The 17,944-nt window shown below is 37.0% G+C and overlaps 1 protein-coding gene across 2 annotated transcripts; it reads right to left on the bottom strand.

Moving 5' to 3' along the window:
- Positions 1-946: 946 nt before the first annotated feature.
- On the bottom strand, positions 947-14,836 carry LOC113515252 (synaptic vesicle glycoprotein 2C-like). Of its 2 annotated transcripts, none has more exons than XM_026899408.3 (10): positions 14,435-14,836; positions 10,726-10,884; positions 10,038-10,200; positions 7,661-7,782; positions 5,770-6,014; positions 4,942-5,090; positions 3,768-3,918; positions 2,466-2,749; positions 2,029-2,156; positions 947-1,207 (listed from the first exon to the last, which is right to left on the bottom strand). In XM_026899408.3, exons 1-10 carry the CDS (start codon positions 14,484-14,486, stop codon positions 1,143-1,145), a joined length of 1,518 nt encoding a protein of 505 aa, XP_026755209.1. In that variant the 5' UTR covers positions 14,487-14,836; the 3' UTR covers positions 947-1,142. The 2 variants fall into 2 exon arrangements, with proteins under 2 accessions (XP_026755209.1, XP_052758152.1); XM_052902192.1 differs by lacking the exon at positions 14,435-14,836 and adding an exon at positions 13,929-14,154.
- Between the last annotated feature and the right edge of the window lie 3,108 nt (positions 14,837-17,944).

Below are 17,944 nucleotides of genomic sequence, written 5' to 3' on the forward strand. Positions count from 1 at the left end.
ATAAGGAAGGGGTCCTGCGCTTACCTGGCCTCCCCACTCCTCTTTCTCGCATTCCAGAACACTTTTATACGAACTTTCCGGACAGACCTCGTACTGTTTCGCCCATGATACTCTCCATGCGTTGCCATTCCTGAGGACTCAGGTGTTATTCGTCTATACCCAGTAAATTCACGCCATATCCCACCCTTTATATCGAAACACAGCCATGCAAACACAACTGCTTTACAGTTGAAACACGAATGTGACAGAGGTACTCAAGTAAACGACTTTTGTACAAAGTCTCCCTCTGGTCTCTCCGATAAGTGCTGTCATATTCAGTCTTTTTTTGAGAGTGTTATAAGAGAAAACTAAGGGAACTTGATGATCGAGAGATGGGCAGTAGCGTCCCTGTTTAAAAATCATCAAAACCTAACTGCGGTTATCAACCTGCCTGCCAAGCATAGCAACTACTAGCAAAACATTCCTTTATGGGGAGTGGCTATGTTTAGCAGTGGACAGTTCAAGATTGATACGCTGATGATAATGCTACTGAAGATGATGATGACCGCAACTGTAGGGTATATTTATTTATTTATTTTATTTAGGATAATAACAGCTTTTTACAAAATTGAATACATATTCAATTACATTTACTACATATTAGCCAAGTATAGTTATCCACAGCGCAAAACATAAGCATCCGTTAAACAAATAAAACCATATTTCATAACAATATCAGTATGGTGCATCCGCTACAATGCTCGCACTGTAGGTATACTGTGCGAACACTACAGCCGATGATCCCACAAACCATCCCGAGACCAATAAATACGTTCACACTTGCGCTAACTTCATGCGCTGCTAGGTAGTGTTGTGGTAAGTATGGGTGGCATCAAAATTAGGAACGGCAGTAATAGTAAAAATACCCGACTTTCCACAAATAAGTGGAATTAATATTAATACACCATTCAACAGTTAACAATTTTATTTAAAAAAATCAATATTCATTGTTGTAATGCATCATTGTATTATTCACATACATATTTATCATCAGATCTTGTGGTTCTTTTATAAAACTATCTAAGTATTTATATTGTAACAATTATTCTAGCTATAACCTAAAATCACAGACATCCTAGGTTGGTTTTAATGCTCTTGGTACATTAAACTACAGTTGCATCCGTCTGAGCTTTGTCTGGTGGGAGAAACCAGGCGGCAACCACGCTACCTGCAAGAGAGGAAAGAAAATACAACATGCAATGGAAAAGAAGCTGGCTGCTATTCGGTGGAAACTGGTAACTGTTGCTTATTGACATGAGCAGTACCACAGATAACATTTTAGGCATTCTAAAGTGTTGCTATTCTTAAGGACTAAGGGTAATATGGCCCTGTAACTTCATTGCCTATCCTTCAAACAAAAATACAACATTTAGTAATTTTAATGAATGAAAATGGAATGATAACTCTACGCTATCGGTTTACACTGACGAGGCATCAGTCATCATCAGAGAGATGATGGGTGAAGATGAAAGCAGATCAGTAGGCCGTCGTGACAATATTCATAAAAATTAACTACGATTTTGCACACAGTCTTCTATTAATCATTTTTGGAAACTTGGCAAGGACAAACATGTTGTAAAAATGGTTAATTCGCATTTATAGCTTCACTTATAATATAATCTAGGCTATTGCATATAATCTCAAGTAATATTTATTCACTTTTACCATGAAAAACTGCCGGTTATAAGAAGGACACAGCAGAGAATCTTATTTATTTATTAATTTATTTATTCAATAGTACATGTATCTGTACATGGCGGTCTTAGTGTTTAAAACAATCTTTCCCCGTCATTCATAGGCTGTTCGAATTAGAAGAAAAAGAAGTAAAATGATTTCTACCAATTAGAAAAAATAACCTTCTAGGAATAAAATCTCTCCTACCTGTCATCATCTGATAGAACAAAGGATGGGTAGATATTGCAGAGGTTCTGAAAACTGATAATATACTTATTTAAGACAAGCAGTGACTTATTTAAGAGATATGCTTACTTAAGACGAGCAGTGACCAGAGGTAGAATGTAACTTGGCAGTGGTAGAATATGAGGTTTCCTATTAGGTTGATGCCGACGAATGTACTGCTCCGCCCCACCATGACGCTGAGGCAGGCTACCATTCCTCTGAAAATATATTCACCTTGCATTCGATAAACCTTACCAATATTATAAATATAAAAGTGTGTGTGTTTGTTATCTCATAGCTCCCTAACAGCTTAACCAAATACTATGACATTTTCTCAGATTTTATTAGTAGATATCCTATTATTGGAACTTGAAATTTAATATACTTAAAATATTTGATCGAGAGAAAGATATAGGCTTTAATTTCACTGACAAAATTCGGACCATAGCTAGATTAATTACAAATTGATAGACCAGTAATATTATTCTTACAACCAAACATCTATAATTTAACCATCCCAAACTCACCTGCAAGATGTGGGATACAAATCCACAAAGTACGACGCTAGAACCCCCATACAGAGGCAAGTGCACGTGAACAACATGAAGAAGAACACGCTGGAGATCGGCTCCGGCATCAGGTTGAGCAGAACTCCACTTATTGACGAAAGGCACAGTATTGCTATCACCAACAACCTCCTGTGGTTGGGCAGGTATGCCAAGAGGAAGTTCAGGAAGGCGTACGTCGTCTGAGTGGCCACGAAAGTCAGAATAACATTCTCTTTTATGTAGCCGAGACATATTTCTGGAGACTGAAAAATAAATGGTCCAATTATATCGGTTGCTTACATTGGTCTTGTGCGGTTTGGTATTCTTCCAGGGTGATGTGAGTGAAACGGTTATTGAGAAACTATGAGACAACCTCTATACATGGAAAGTATAGACGTAGTTTGTTTTAATCTACCTATATAGTTTGATATAGATTTTTTTTGTGCTATGTATTGGATTTGAGTTCCCAAGCACTTGCGTTTGCGCTTTTGGTGTACGCTCGCATATGCCAAGGTTTGCAGCTGGTTGACTTATAATATGGATGATGGATTTGGGCTTCAACATTGAGTGGGTACTGAGAGCATGACTTTTAAGATGACCTTTCTGATGCGGATTGATGGACGATGAGTTATCATGGTGAGTAGTTTGATATAGATTTGTAAGTAGATAAAATCGTCTATTTAATGTAATTTACAATAATCTGGGGTAGTGTTCGGAAAATCATTTTACATCTTCTGGTCCAAAATACCTCAGAGTTTGATGACGAAGGTCATTAACCAGTGCGTGTTGCCAGTGATGACCTACGAAACATGGTCCTACAAGGTTACTCGTAGGCAGAAACTTCAAATTACTCAGCGGGGGAAAGAACTATATATGTTATCAATGACTATTCGAAATACAACCCTACACTGAATCTCCTAGCTGGCGTGATATTAGTAAACTAATATTATACAGAGAGATAAGGTCCCGTTATCGGGAGATTAAAATTATTATTGTATAATAATACATCATCATCATACCAGCCATTATATGTCCACTAGTGGACATAGGCCTCTCTCAATTGTTTTATCGGGGGGAAGGGACTATTAGGAAACCATCGTGCTGAATTCCAGATATATTCGTCCCGATGGGGGAACTGACCTGCCCTTTCATTCTCACCTGTCATCGCTCACTGGTGGCCTACCAGCGTATACCGTTAGCGCAGGTGGGGTTACCATTCCATTATCATCCATTAAAAAACAATTGTTTCGCCGGTAGTTGTAATAAAATAATGTAACTCACAATTTTCTCTGAGGTAGAATTGGCTGCTGTGTTCGCTGCGCTCACGTCGTTGGATATCAATGAGCAAATATTACCACTAGCAGCGCCATTTTCCAGGGACAGTCTGACTAGATTTAGAATATGCGATAACCAGACTAGGGAGGTGTTGTTTCTGGAATTAATAGAATATGTAGATAAGTAATATGTAATATTTCATGTTTTAGGTATTGCAGTATTTTTCATTAATTCATTTGAGCCATTAATTATCAACTTTTGTAAGTCTTCAACATAGACTATAAGGAATTATCGTGGGTTACTTAGTCGTTAGTTCCCTGCAACAGATTTCAGATTTTCAGCCTTTACTGAGAGAAGGGATTGTTCATAACGGGGATTATTATTATTATTGAAAGAAGGGATTTTTCAGGAAAACCTGTAGACTTTTCTATAATATTTTGTGCTCGCCAATCGATCCTCTTACTTATTATTATCATCATTAGTTTTTGCCAGAATTCAGCCGTACCTATCACTACTAACTGGTGCCTTGCTAGTGAATACCGACAGAACAGACGGGGTTATCATTCCATTATCATTAGTGTTCGACCGAAACAGGTTTTATAGCCGAAACCGAAACTGAACTTTCGACCTTGGTCTCAGTTTCGGCCGAAACCGAAACCGAAACTTACTGAAACATATTTAAAATTTCTCTTCTGTACTTAAATCTAGTGTATTTTTACACAATTATTTACACAAAGACACAGATAGTTAAATGGTAATAATAAACACTAATTTAAGTATGTAACAAATATGTCATATATATTTATATGTAAAAACATGTTAAAATTACGACTTACTCATGGAAGTAAACTTACAAAAAAAAAACAACTTTCTGTTAGACACACACATAACACAAACACACACACTAGGTTTCGGCGCGACCGAAAGTTTCGGTCAATTTTTGGCCGAAACCGAAACTAAGGCCGAAAGTAGAATTTCTGGCCGAAACCGAAAGTTGGGTCGGACACTAATTATCATCCATTAATAAACTCCAGAAAGTTTGTGGAAATTCTTATAGTTATAATATCTAAGAGAAACTAAGAGAAAAAGTATCCTATGTATGTTTATGATTTAATATAGCATATGTTTAGACATGTTTGAGTAAAAAGTATATGTATAGTCATAATATCAGTTTCCTTACGTTAAATAGACAACCGCGACGATATAAAACAGTTGCATTGTCCGGAACAGTAGGGGGCGCCTGAACAGCGGTGCGCTCTGTTCGTATATCCTACGGAGAAGCGAAGTCTGCTTCTTTGCTACATCTTCACTTAAAACTATAGAGTGCACCTGAAAAAGAATAAAAAAAAAATACATTTTTTAATTGTTTTAATAGCCACAAATTGCAATGAAATTATACGGTATGGAGGCCTTTGAACAGTAATGCGAACATCACAGAGTACACTGACGCTCATGGTACTCCTCAGGCGTTGCCATTCCTTTTAATTATGGTGTTATTTTTATGAGTGAAAATGAAATGGTAATTGGCTCATACACTGGTGATGCACCAGTGATAGATGATGAGAAAAGACGTAGGCGGGTCAGTTAACCTATTGTGACGAATACCACAATAATTAATTATGATAGTTTTCAGAAATAACCGCGTGTGAAAGTCGACTTGATAAGATATATTGCTAGCAATGAAGCTGTTAGATACCATTACTAATGATCCTTTTTCCCCCCGGCTGGTGTTAGGTCTCCGTAGCCTATAATTTTGCTACCAAATTATACAATTTTAATTTCAGGTGGTTGAGTGTCATTCCTTATGGCAATCTTACAGTAAAAGTCTGTGTTCAGCAGTAGACAGATGGCTGAGGATGATGATGATGATGATTACATCCTTCTAAGAGACACATTTATGCAAGCGTATCTGCTTCACGACACAAACGCTGGTGGGACAGAAGCATTCATGCAGAAGACTCTAACCTGCTTCGGGTAGTTTGTAAACACCGATCTTCTGTTAACATACCTTGAAGTCTTCTTTGCAATATCGATGATTTATTTCGTATATAGACTTCAGTACTTCTAAGGCTTCTTCGTTCCTTTCCAAATAAGCAAGGAATTTCGGTGACTCATAGAAGAAATAAATGGCAACTCCTCCTATACCGGACGGCAGCGCCAGCACGATCATGAGTAGACGCCAAGGTCTGAAGATCACAGCTATACCGGGTAGAGGCAACTCGAAGTCCAAACTTAGGGTAGGGTATGCTAACACTGAAAAAAAAGGTTAGATTAACTGTATTGTCATATGTCCGTCGGTATAGAATAGGCCAACCCCTTCCTTTTCCGTGGATGTCGTAAGAGGCGACTAAAGAAGAGCGAGGGATGGGCAGCAACATCCCTCTTAAAACATCTCTAAAAGCCTAACTGCAGTTGTCAACCCGCTTGCTAAGCGTGGCAACTACCGGCAAAACCCCCTTTATGGGGAAGGCCTATGTTCAACAGTGGATAGTTAACAGCTGAAATAATAATAAAAAAAAATAATTATTTAACTGTATCCCACAGCGCCATCTGCATGTATCAGTCCATAAATTCTATGTGCTAACTTAGAATATAACCTACCCGTATGCCAAATTTTATTCAAATTCATTCAGTAGTTTTTGTGTTAAGAAGTAACAAACATTTATCCATTAATTGTTTTTTTTATACAATTTAGAATGGCAAACAAGCTGACGGCCCACCTGATGGAAAGTGGTAATCTTCGCCTATAGATATGAGCAGTACCATGGACATAACAGAGTATACTGTTTCGCCCATGATACCCCCATGCGTTGCCATTCCTGAGGACTCAGGTGTTATTCCTCTGTACCCAGTAAATTCACGCCATATCCCACCCTTCAAACCGAAAAACAGCCATGCAAACAACTGCTTTACGGTTGAAAGACGAATGGGACAGAGGTACCCAAGCAATCGACTTTTGTACAAAGTCTCTCTCTGGTAAAAATTATATTAATAGAGTTGAGAGTAGCATGTTTGTAGAGTATGGCCGTCGCTAAGGTAGGGGAGGGGAACATTGAGGGGCAATTCCCTACTTTAAAAGGCCCAATGTCCTACCTTAAAATAAAAGGCCCCAAGAAAATTAGACATATTTGTATTTTTGAAGTCACTTAATTATGGCTGCTGCCCTACCAAAAAGTTATTTTGCCCTACCTTAAACATGGATCTAGCTACGGCCCTCTTGTGGAGATATATTTTTTGAGTTGTAGAATAAATGCTCTTTACTAATATCCTTATTATTATAAATGTGAAAGTGTATTTGTTTGTTTGTTACCTTATGATATCTTAACAGTTAAAACAATGATTTTGAAATCTGGTTTACACGTACTATAGGGGATGGCTACTTTTTATACCGGCTAAAAAACATATCCCGGTTACGTTAACAAAGACGCGGGTAAAAGCTAGTTAGAAATAAAGGTGAAAGTGAGTTTGTTTGTTAACTCGTAGCACCTTAACGACCACAACGTCTAAGGATATAGGCTTATATTATCCTGTTTAAAAACATATCTTAGTCACGCGGATGAAGTCGCGGATGAAAAAGCTAGTCAATTTGTAATAAATAAATTGTATTTCCCAAAAAAACAGACTTCAAAGTTGGGGCAAAAGTATTTAGTTATTTTAATTTGAAAACTAAACTACTGAACCGATTTTGGTAAAATTTCTACAGATCCAATCTTTAAGTATATCCTTTAAGATAAAAAAAAAGTTTTCCAAATCGGTTTACAACTGATGGACTTATGAAGTAAAAAAATATAAAAATATTGTAACTGAATGTAATTGAAATGATTTATTATTATTATTATATAAAAAATACGACCGAATTGAAAATTTTCTTCTTTTTGAAGTCGGCTAAAAAAACTCACCAGCTGCGACGGCGGGCGACAGAAGTAGGAGAGACGTCATCAGAAGCATGTACTTGCTTCTCACGCGCTGCACGCACGACTCACCAACCAGCGTGTATGTCACGGAGTTAGCAGCGCACGAACTGAAAAAGAAGGGTTTTTTTATTTTTTTAATATTTTTTTTTTATTTAATATATAATCGGTATACATTTGCGGGGTACCAGTGAGAGATGATAGGTGAGGATGAAACAGGTCAGTTGGCCCATAGTGAAAAATTCATAAAGAACTAATCAAAATGGTTTCCAGAGGGAACCGCGTGGAGGTCGACCTGATAGGGTATATTGCTAGCTATGGGGAAGTTATATCTCCAATACTAACAATTCCGTTCCCCCCAATAAGAAGGGGTTTGTTGCATTTAAAAATATATAAATCGGTATAAAGACAATACTAGCATGGGACCAAACATGGAAATAAATATTATTATAAAATTGCAAAAAGAATCATTAAAACCAGTGATATTATATCATATCAGTCGTTTATTGTCCACTGTTGAACAAAGGCTTCCCTCTATTTTATGAAATTTTGTGTGCATTTTGGGTAGGTCTGAGAATCGGCCAACATCTATTTTTCATACCCCGTAATGATAAAGGTAACCCACCACTAAATTTTTTTAAAAATTTTTTGACGAAGTTTTTTAATTTTTATTTTATTATGATTTAGCATTAAAAATATATACAACTTCAAATTTTCACGCTTTTACGATCAATCTCTGTTTTTTAATTGCGATTTTCATATGCCGCAATAGGGTTGTAAGATGGCGATCGAATATGATAATTGTAGTACGAGAAATTTTCATGTACAGTTCTCGAAATAATGTATATGGTAAAACAACATTTGCCGAGTGTATATATATATATATATATATATATATATATATATATATATATATATATATATATAAAGTATATATTATATTCATAATTGTATAATTTAAAAAAAAGATTATGTTCCACAAGAAACATCGACTTCAATTACAGCAAAATCAGTTATTTTGGCTTAAAAATTAAATTATTGAAGCGATTTTAATAAAATTTCTATCAATCTGACCGATTGGCCCAATTTGTATATAAATTCTTTTAGAAAAAAAAAAATACCAAATCTATTTATAACTGTCGAAGTTACGAGGTAACCAACAAAAATAAAATGCAGCCGAATCGAGAACTTCCTTTCCGAAATCAGTTGAAAATAACAATCGAATGCAAAATCCACTATTTCGATTACAAAATACATCTAAACAGTGTGCTTATGAATAAAATATTTTTTATTATTATTTTAGCCGCCAAATGTCCACTGCTGAACACAGGCCTCCCCCATAAGGGGGTTATCTCAGTATTTTCCATGCTTGGCACACGGTTACTAAACCGCAGTTAGGCTTTTGGTGATATTCTTAGAAGGACACTGCTGTCTCTCCCTCGACCATTACGTCCCTTAGTCGCCTTTTTTTTAATACAACTTAGAATGGCAAACAAGCTGACGGCCCACCTGATGGAAAATGGTAACCGTCGCCTATAGACATGAGCAGTACCGTGGATATAACAGAGTATACTGTTTCACCCATGATACCCCCCATGCGTTGCCACTCCTGAGGACTCGGGTGTTATTCCTCTGTACCCAGTAAATTTACGCCTCTTACGACACCCACTGAAAAGAATAATTTAATACAAAATCAACTATATCGATTACAAAATAAATCTAAATAGAGCATTTATGAATAAAGTATTTTGTTAGCAGAATATATTGCCAAGTCATTATAATTATTATATAAATAAAGATGTCTAATATTGACACGGTCACTGTAAATGTTGTTAGCTAACTGTTTGTATGACAATTTATAGCAAAATTGTTGATATGTGCTTCCATAGACACTCACTAAAATAACTGACTCGGTTTTGCACGAGATCTCATAATTTTTTTAGTGGAAGAACAACGTTGTTGGACTTGGCATTTTTTTTTTACGTTTTATCTTTTCGGTGGGATAACCAGTTTTTACCGCGATACCACATGATTACAGGGCCGTACACTAGACCCAAGTTTAAGGTAGGGTAAAAAAACTTTTTGGTAGGGCAGAAGCCCTAATTAAGTTAGTTCGAATCAGCGAATCTGCCTAATTTTCTTCGGAGCTTTCATTTTAGGTAGGGCATTGCCCCTCTTAATTTAGTTGCCCCTTTATAATGAAAATATTGTTGATTTAAAATTTTTACAGAGCTTCTATTAAGCAAAGTGAAATTTATTTTAATTGCTCATGTTTATCACCATGAAGATGCTCATGGGTTAACGCAAATAAAACTGTCAGAAACTACCAGTTGGACATAAATATAAAATACATAATAATACTTACAAACATACAGATAAAAATTTAATGAGTCCAAGCACGATCCAGTGTGGGGATATGCTGCAAAGACACGACAGCACGAAGCCAACTTGCATGGACACCACCAGGGTAAACCTCCTGCCTTTGGTATCGGAGATATAGCCCCAGAAATACGACACCAGAATTATACCTGAAAATAAATAAATCTACAAATACCCTCTTAATCGTTAACTGTCCACTGCGGAACGTAGGCCTACTTCTATTGGGGGGATTTGCCAGTACTTGCCACGCTTGACAGGCGGGTTGGCAACCGCGGTTAGATCTTGAAGATGTTTTAAAAGGGACGCACGAAATACCATGGACATAACAGAGTATACTGTTTCGCCCATGAAACTCCCCATGCGTTGCTATTTCTGAGGACTCAGGTGTTATTCCTCTGTACCCTGTAAATTCACACCATATCCCACGCTTCAAACTAAAACACAGCCATGCAAACACAACTGCTTTATGGTTAAAACACGAGTGGAATGTTTTAAGTAAAATTATAGGATCGGAGACATATATTATAGTCCTCATAGATGGCAACAGTATGGTGCATAAAGGGTACCATAGTGCATTCTGTGATGTTTATATCTTTAGATGACAGCTGCCACTTTCCATCAAGTGGACCATCTAAGTCAAGTGTCGTTCTAAGTGCCATAAAAAGGAATATTACCAGCAAAAGGCAAAGATGACAAAACTCCCTTCTGTGAGACGGTGAGCTGAAGGTCGCAGGCGGTGGCCACCACCAGCGTGAAGCCGAATAGGTCCACGCCTATGGCCAGCAGTAGCAATGAACTCGTCAGCAGCAGCAGAACATTGTAAAGACCGTTACCTGGAAGTGATGCAAAAAAATGTTAAAATGAATTGATTGTCAAAGTATTTATAAGCGTAAAATTTAACATCGATTCCTTATGCTAGGCTGAGCCAGTCCTGTAGGAAACAGGATTCGTTTTACAATATACATTCTAATAATACAGATAACTGTTTACCTATTAATTTATCATCATATCCGCCTTTAACTATCCACTGCTGAACATAAGCCTCCCCTTGGGAGGGTTTTGCCAGTAGTCGGCATGCTTGGCAGACGGGTTGGCAACCGCAGTTAGGCTATAGAAATTTTTTAAGAGTGACGTTGCTGCTCAGCCCTCGTCCTCTCTTAGTCGATTCTTACGACATGCACGGAAAAGGAAGGGGCGGCCTATTCTATGCCGGGACCAAATGATATTAGTTTCTATCAACGATGAGGATTTAAAGAAAGAGACTGTACAAATCTGCACAGATATTTTTGTGCGACTCACGTTTCTTGTCATTAAATAACTATGTTAGAATGGTTGTGTTGTGGTACTGATGGGTGGGATGAGTCTTTGAAATTACAGAAGACAGAAATATAATACCTTCCATCTCAGGCGTGTTACCATAAACATTATAGCGTGTCATGTCACATCCAAGCTGTTGTTTCTGTCTATAGTTGACAGTTAATTTCCGGTTCATATTATCAGGTAGACTGTTAGCTACTTTGCTATTAAAAGTTGTATATATTTTTTTATACCAAAAACATAGCAAACAAACATACAGCCCATCTGATGGTAAACGATTACTGTAGTTTGTGGAGTAGGGAAACCTCAGACACACTGAGCCCCCTACCGAGGTTTTCGAGCCGAACACAGTCTGAGCGTTCGTGGGAAGAAATTTGTCTGGAATCGTACTGTACATGACCATTTAGATTCAAACGTGTGAAGATAAATTCCCCGTCGTTGGCGAATTAAAAATAAGAAAAAAATTAAAAAAGAGTCTCTGGAAACAACGTGTATATACAAGTTATGACTTCAAATAAAGCACAAGAGATATATTTCGTAAAGGTAGAGTATTTGGCAGTAGTTTTTCTTAGAATACATCAAACAACTGGTGTGATGACAGACTGATGATAAATAAATAGCAAAAATGAGATACAAGAAAAAGGGAACAGCCAACCAGTCTTGATAGATTATGCATATTTTGAGGGAGGAGATAAGAATCTCTGGGGCCTGAGTTATGAAAATAAAGGAGAAAGTAGAGGAAGCAAGAAAATATTTTTGTAAAAATCTCTAACTTCACGCCAATTTATTTAACGTTGGGCAAATAGCAGCGTGCTGCCTGGTCTCGGCAGAGAATAGGCCATCCTTTTCTTTCCCGCGGGTGTCATAAGAGGTGACTAAGGGAGCCTAATAGTCGAGGAAGGAGTAGCAACGCCCCTTTTAACACATCTCCAAAGCCTACCTGCAGTTGCCAACCCGCCTGTCAAGCGTGGCAGCTACTGGCAAAATCCTCCAATAGAGGGAGGCCTTTGTTCAGCTGTGGACGACGGCTGATATTATATGGTATGGCAAACAGCATCAAATGCTGAAGATCTCTCTTCTTACAGATTAATATCATTACATCGAAGGTCTCTATTTTAGCTCAGTTCTCATCGATTATCCTGTAAGGTCTCAACGTGAAGGTGAATGTAATCCATGGTACTGCTCATGTCTGTAGGCGACGGTTACCACATTCCATCAGGTGGACCGTCAGCTTGTTTGCCATTCTAAGTTGTATAAAAAAATAGTATTCGGTAACTACAATTCAATATTATTCACAATATAAGTTTATGAATCGAATGGTCACCATTTAAAAGCCACATATTGTTTATTAACGACTCCATATGCTCTTTGCACGAACTTTATTGGCGTTATTGGTGATTTATTAGCTTGCTCTGTGCCGATGGCCCGTACCAGATTGGTATATTCGATTGCTCATACATTTCCATTTATCTCATTTAATTTCTGTGCATTCGTTAATTTCAATGATTCTGATTGTTTTTTTTTAATGGATGATAATGGAATGGTTACCCCGCCGGCGCTATCGGTGTACACTGGCGTGGCACCAGTGAAGCGTGATAAGTGAAGATGAAGCAGGACAGTTAGCCCATCGTGACAAATTCAACGATGAATCAATCACGATGGTTTCCAAGGGAAACCGTGAGAAGGTCGATCCTATAGGGTATTTTGCTAGTAATGGGGTTACTAATCCCCATTACTAATAATCCTTCCTCCCCCCCCCTGTATTATGGCCAGGACGATGTCTTTGGATGTAAGGAGCAAAGGTTCCATCGGTAATAAAGAGCAAATATGAAATATCTGTTTTTCAGGAAATTTTGCCCCAAAAAACACTAAATTTATCGTCTCTCTTAAGACATCACCAAAGCCTATCTGCGATTACCCACGGCTAGAATGGGTCACCCTTTCGTTTCCAGTGGGTGTCGTAAGAGGTTACTAAGGTAATTCAATGGTCAGGGGATGGAAGCAGCATCCCTCTTAAAAAGCTGCCAAATCCTGATTGCGGTTGCCAACCCGCTTACCAAGCGTGGTGTCTACTGGCAAAATCCCCGTTATGGGAAATACCTATGTTCAGCAGTGGACAGTTAATGACAGATATGATGATGGGCCTCTCGTTTGGTCCCAGCATAGAAAAGGCCACCTCTTCCTTTCCCGTGGGTGTCATAAGAGGCGATTAAGGGAGGGAGAGGGATGGGCAGCAGCGTCTCTCTTAAAATATCTACAAAGCCTAACTGCGCTTGCCAATCTGCCTGCCAAACGTGGCAACTATTGGCCAAAACCTAGGGGAGGGGGGCCTTATATTCATCAGTGGATAGTTAAAAGCTGATTTGATGATGATGATGATGGACGCTATTATTATTTAGTATTTCCATCGTATCAGTGCTCATGTACAAGTACAAAATGAATCTATCGGTAGACACGTTTTCGACACTCACGCATGCGGAGGAAACGAGAAGCCAAATATTAGTTTCTCGATCGATAAATTTTTCTGCTTGCTTTTTACTGATGTTACAGGAAAACTTACGTGAATATGAAAATCAATACACGACTGAGGTTTACTGCGTAAAAGTCATTCAGCTTTTTTGTTGCTTTTATAACATTGCACTGACTTGCCAAAACAATGAAGTGTTGTCGGCACGTCACAAAGAATATTCACAATAGATTTTTGTATTAAAGTAATATTGCGTTCACTACAATTGCATAGTCAACAAATGCTTCTGACTACCCCATTAAGGATTATAGTTATGAACATACTTATTTTTGGTTATTTATTAAAAAAAATTAATCAAATTAAGATGTAAGTAATTTTCATTTTCATTTTTTAGTAAAAATGAAACAAGACTTTCGAAATCCGGTCATTATTTCGTCACGGTGAAGATATCACGTAATAAAAAAAAAATGCATTCGAATCAAGAACCAAACTTTTCGAAATCGGCTCAAAACTGAAATACATAACAAACATCTCATCACACTTTATCCACTAAACACAAGCTCTCCGAATATTCTAGAAAGTTCGCTGTAACGCTGTACCGGTTCTTTCGAGTGCCTCATCAAAGGACGTCTCTTCTGTCTTGAGAGTCATCGTTGTGTTGAGGTGGCGGCGCGACCCAAGCGCGGCAGTCGACCGTGCGTCGCGATAAAGCGCAGACTGAATGAAAGATTCTTGCAAAATCAAAGTCACCGCAAGATTGACGTACAGTGATGGAGAAAAACGCCTCGCATATTCAAGTTTGGACCGCAATATACCTGTGACGCTGCGAGTGCTAATGGGCGGCGTTTACCATCGGTGAAACGCACGCTTGCCCAATGTGTCATAAAAACTTTTTTTTTTTTTAGTTTCGAAATGATGTATTGTGTATGTAAATGTATTTTTCCCTACATTGAAGGGTAAAATGCCAGATATAATTAATTTTATCCTTTTTTCCAGAATGTCTTTATAAAACATTTTATTTTATATCAATGAAGCTTTAGAAAAACTTAACCAATATTCATCCTTTATTCATATTTAAAATCAGTATATATATATATATATATATATATATATATATATATATATATATATATATATATATATATATATATATATATATATATATTTGTTGTATTTTGTTAAGCGAGGGACTGGCTGAAAACCAGCGCAGTTTCTTGTGCATGTACTTCTTATATATGTAATATTTTAGTATTTTCTATTGTAATTGTGTTTTTCTGACAATACATATTTTCTATTCTATTCTCTTCTATTTTATATAATACTGGAAAAGTCGCAAATAAACTGTTTAATATTTTTTTTTACTATATAAATTGCATTAGATCAAACTTACGATTATACATTTTAATATATTCTGTCTATAATAATGATGTTTATTAGTGATACACAAATATCGAAAGTACAGCTATTTTTTTACCATTTCTCATTTCAGTGTACGTTACACTTTACGGCCGACGCTTACATTTTCAGGCCACCCAGAGATATATATATATATATATATATATATATATATATATATATGTATATATATATATATATATATATATATATATATATACTGGAAAAGCAACGATAAACTGTTTAATATTTTTTTTTATATATATTGCAGTAGATCAAACTTACGATTATATATTTTAATATATTCTGTCTATAATAATGATATTTATTAGTGATACACAAGTATCGAAAGAACAGCTATATTTTTACCATTTCTCATTTCAGTGTACGTTACACTTTACGGCCGACGCTTACATTTTCAGGGCACCCAGAGACTTTAATATGAATAGCAAACACACATCGCATCGTCACGCACATGGTTCATTACTTTTTTTATATTTTAAATAATACTTTCCGACAGTTAGAAAGCAACAATGGATACCGTGCAATGTATATATACAGTAGTAACGTCTTATGGCGTTTTGCCAAATAGGAACAAAACTGCGTACAAGGCCAGTGACGATGGCATTCTATATGTGTCTGCACGTCAATTTGTTTGTCCGTTTGTGAACTAGATATTATGGAGAGATTATGGTCAATATTGATTCGGTGAAATGACATGTTTTATGCTATTTTTGTCTATACAAGGCAGTTGCCACGTGTCAACAGTTCGACCGTCAGTTTTTTTAGTTAATGCCTGTGATAAATAAGTTGTTGTATCAAGCCATGAGGGGGGGGGGGTGGAAAGGGATTGTTAGTAATTGGATTTGAAAACCCCATTGCTAGCAATAGACCCTATCAGGTCGACCTCCACGTGGTTCCCCCTGGAAACTATTTTGAATAATTCTTGTTTAACTCGTCACGATGGGTTAACTGACCTGCTTCATCCTCACCTATCATCGTTCACTGGTGCCCCTTCGGTGTATACCGATAGCGCTGGTGGGGTTACCATTCCATTATCAATCATTAAAAAAAAATTGAGTGCAATGATGGCTGGCTCATCCATCATACTCGTGAACGGGTGCTGCTTGGGGCTGGTCTGTTTGGGTTACAAACACTGATTAGACTATTTGCTTTTGCAATAGTAACAATCACTTTCCCCCCACTCAACCATATTAGTGGGAGCACATTGACCTGTCCCACCAAGCCACCACAAGTTTGAACTTTATAGCGACCATGGCTGTTTCAAGTTACTACTACGTCATTTAGGGGAAAGGGATTGTTAGTTATGGAGAGTGAGAATCCCATTGCTAGCAATATACCCAACCAGGTCGACCTCCTCGCGGTTCTCCCTGGAAACTATCATGGTTAATTCTTGATGAATTCATCATGATGGGCTAACTGGCCTGTTTTGATTCTCATCTATCACCCTTCACTGATGCTCCGCAAGCGTATCCCGTTAGCGCAGGTAGGGTTACCATACCATTTTCACCCATCAAAAAAAACAGCATAGGCTGTAACAATTGAATTTTGAATTGAGTACCTCTTTCTTTTTAAAGTCGGTTGGAAATGAAATTACCAAAGGGAGACTTTGTACAAAAATCGATTGCTTGTGTACCTCTGTCCCATTCGTGTTTCAACCGTGAAGCAGTTGTGTTTGCATGGCTGTGTTTCGGTTTGAAGGGTGGGATATGGCGTGAATTTACTGGGCACAGAGGAATAACACCTGAGTCCTTAGGAATGGTAACGCATGGGGGGGTATCATGAGCGAATAAGTATACTCTGTTATGTCCATGGTACTGCTCATGTCTATAGGCGACGGTTACCACTTTCCATCAGGTGGGCCGTTAGCTTGTTTGCCATTCTAAGTTGTATAAAAAAAAAATGACAGCAGAGTGAGTATACCTATCCACATCACGTCTCGTCCGACATATCCAACGTCACGTCCAACAAAGTTTTTTATTATATTTTTTATGTGTTTGCCAAAATTATAACTGGCAACTTACCATAAATCTTGTCTATGAGTCAGTCAATATACGAAGCCTTCGCTTTCCATTTGTTCTTTCACTTCCTTGGTATCTGGTCATAGCAGTATCAGTAAAGTGGATCCTGTTAATAAATTAAATTATTAATCTATAGGAATAAAATTTTAAATTCATTTAAAAGGCATCAGGTAGCAGAGTTTAATATCCACGAGGTTTATATATATATATATATATATATATATATATATATATATATATATATATATATATATATATATATATATATATATATATATATATATATATATATATAATAGTTTTTAGTTTTTGTATTTTATACACGAAAAATTATTAATTCACTCTTGCGCCACCTGCCCTTTTCTATATATTCTCCTTTAACCAAAGGTTGTCTGTAAGAGATTGCCCTAGCGATAAGACCGCCTCTTGTACCTTTATGTGTATATTTCAATCTGTATTTATGTTACTGTATTTCACTTGAATTATTCACTTGTCATTGTATATTTTTATTTATGGTGCAATTAGGAGTTATATAAATAAATAAATGATGGTAGTATATCTTGCATATTAATGTAGGCGGAACAAATGTATCAATAATATATTATTTGAAGAAATAACAACTGTTGTAAACGACAAACACACTCGTATAGTAAGTTCATTAAATTCCCATTG

This window comes from Galleria mellonella, unplaced genomic scaffold (assembly GCF_026898425.1).
Source record: "Galleria mellonella isolate WM207_F2 unplaced genomic scaffold, CSIRO_AGI_GalMel_v1 utg874, whole genome shotgun sequence".
Lineage (NCBI taxonomy): Eukaryota > Metazoa > Arthropoda > Insecta > Lepidoptera > Pyralidae > Galleria > Galleria mellonella.